This window comes from Penaeus chinensis, chromosome 20, assembly GCF_019202785.1.
Source record: "Penaeus chinensis breed Huanghai No. 1 chromosome 20, ASM1920278v2, whole genome shotgun sequence".
Taxonomy (NCBI): Eukaryota; Metazoa; Arthropoda; class Malacostraca; order Decapoda; family Penaeidae; genus Penaeus; species Penaeus chinensis.
Window position 1 is genome coordinate 13578660 of NC_061838.1, and position 433 is coordinate 13579092.

Sequence of the window (433 nt, forward strand, 5' to 3'; positions counted from 1 at the left end):
CGACTCAACCCTCCGCACCACTCCCGCCCCGACCCGACCCGCTCTGTAACGCGATCCTTCGATAATGGAATGGGATTAAACTCTTTATGACCAATGCTGGCCCCCTCTTGAATTCTTTACCGGCTTTTGTGAGCGAGAATGTTAAGGTATTGAGAGTATAGGAGATAGACTGCTGCGATTGGCTTTTCCTCTGTACCCTAAGAGGAGGAGGATGAGGAGGATGAAGGGGAGGGAGGAGGAAAGGGGTAGGAGGAGGGAGAGGTTGCTGGCGCGCGGACGGTTGCGGTGGCGGCCGCGGTGCGGCATGAGATGGGGGGCCAGCCGAGAACCCCTCGGACTTTACCAGCTGAGCCTCTCGGCTATTTCCGTGACTCATCTTGCCCTCTACGATGCGGCCTCGTGCGTGTCGGCCGGGCAGGCCGGCGTCGGCTGG

At 59.6% G+C, this 433-nt stretch overlaps 1 protein-coding gene across 1 annotated transcript in view; it reads left to right on the top strand.

The window, feature by feature from the left end:
• The first annotated feature begins 304 nt into the window (after positions 1-304).
• The window catches only part of LOC125035908 (merozoite surface protein CMZ-8-like), a 10596-nt gene continuing 10467 nt past the window's right edge, over positions 305-433 (top strand). Inside the window, exon 1 of the mRNA XM_047628218.1 lies at positions 305-433. This exon is cut by the window's right edge and continues 143 nt beyond it. Coding sequence (XP_047484174.1) covers positions 305-433 — 129 coding nt within the window.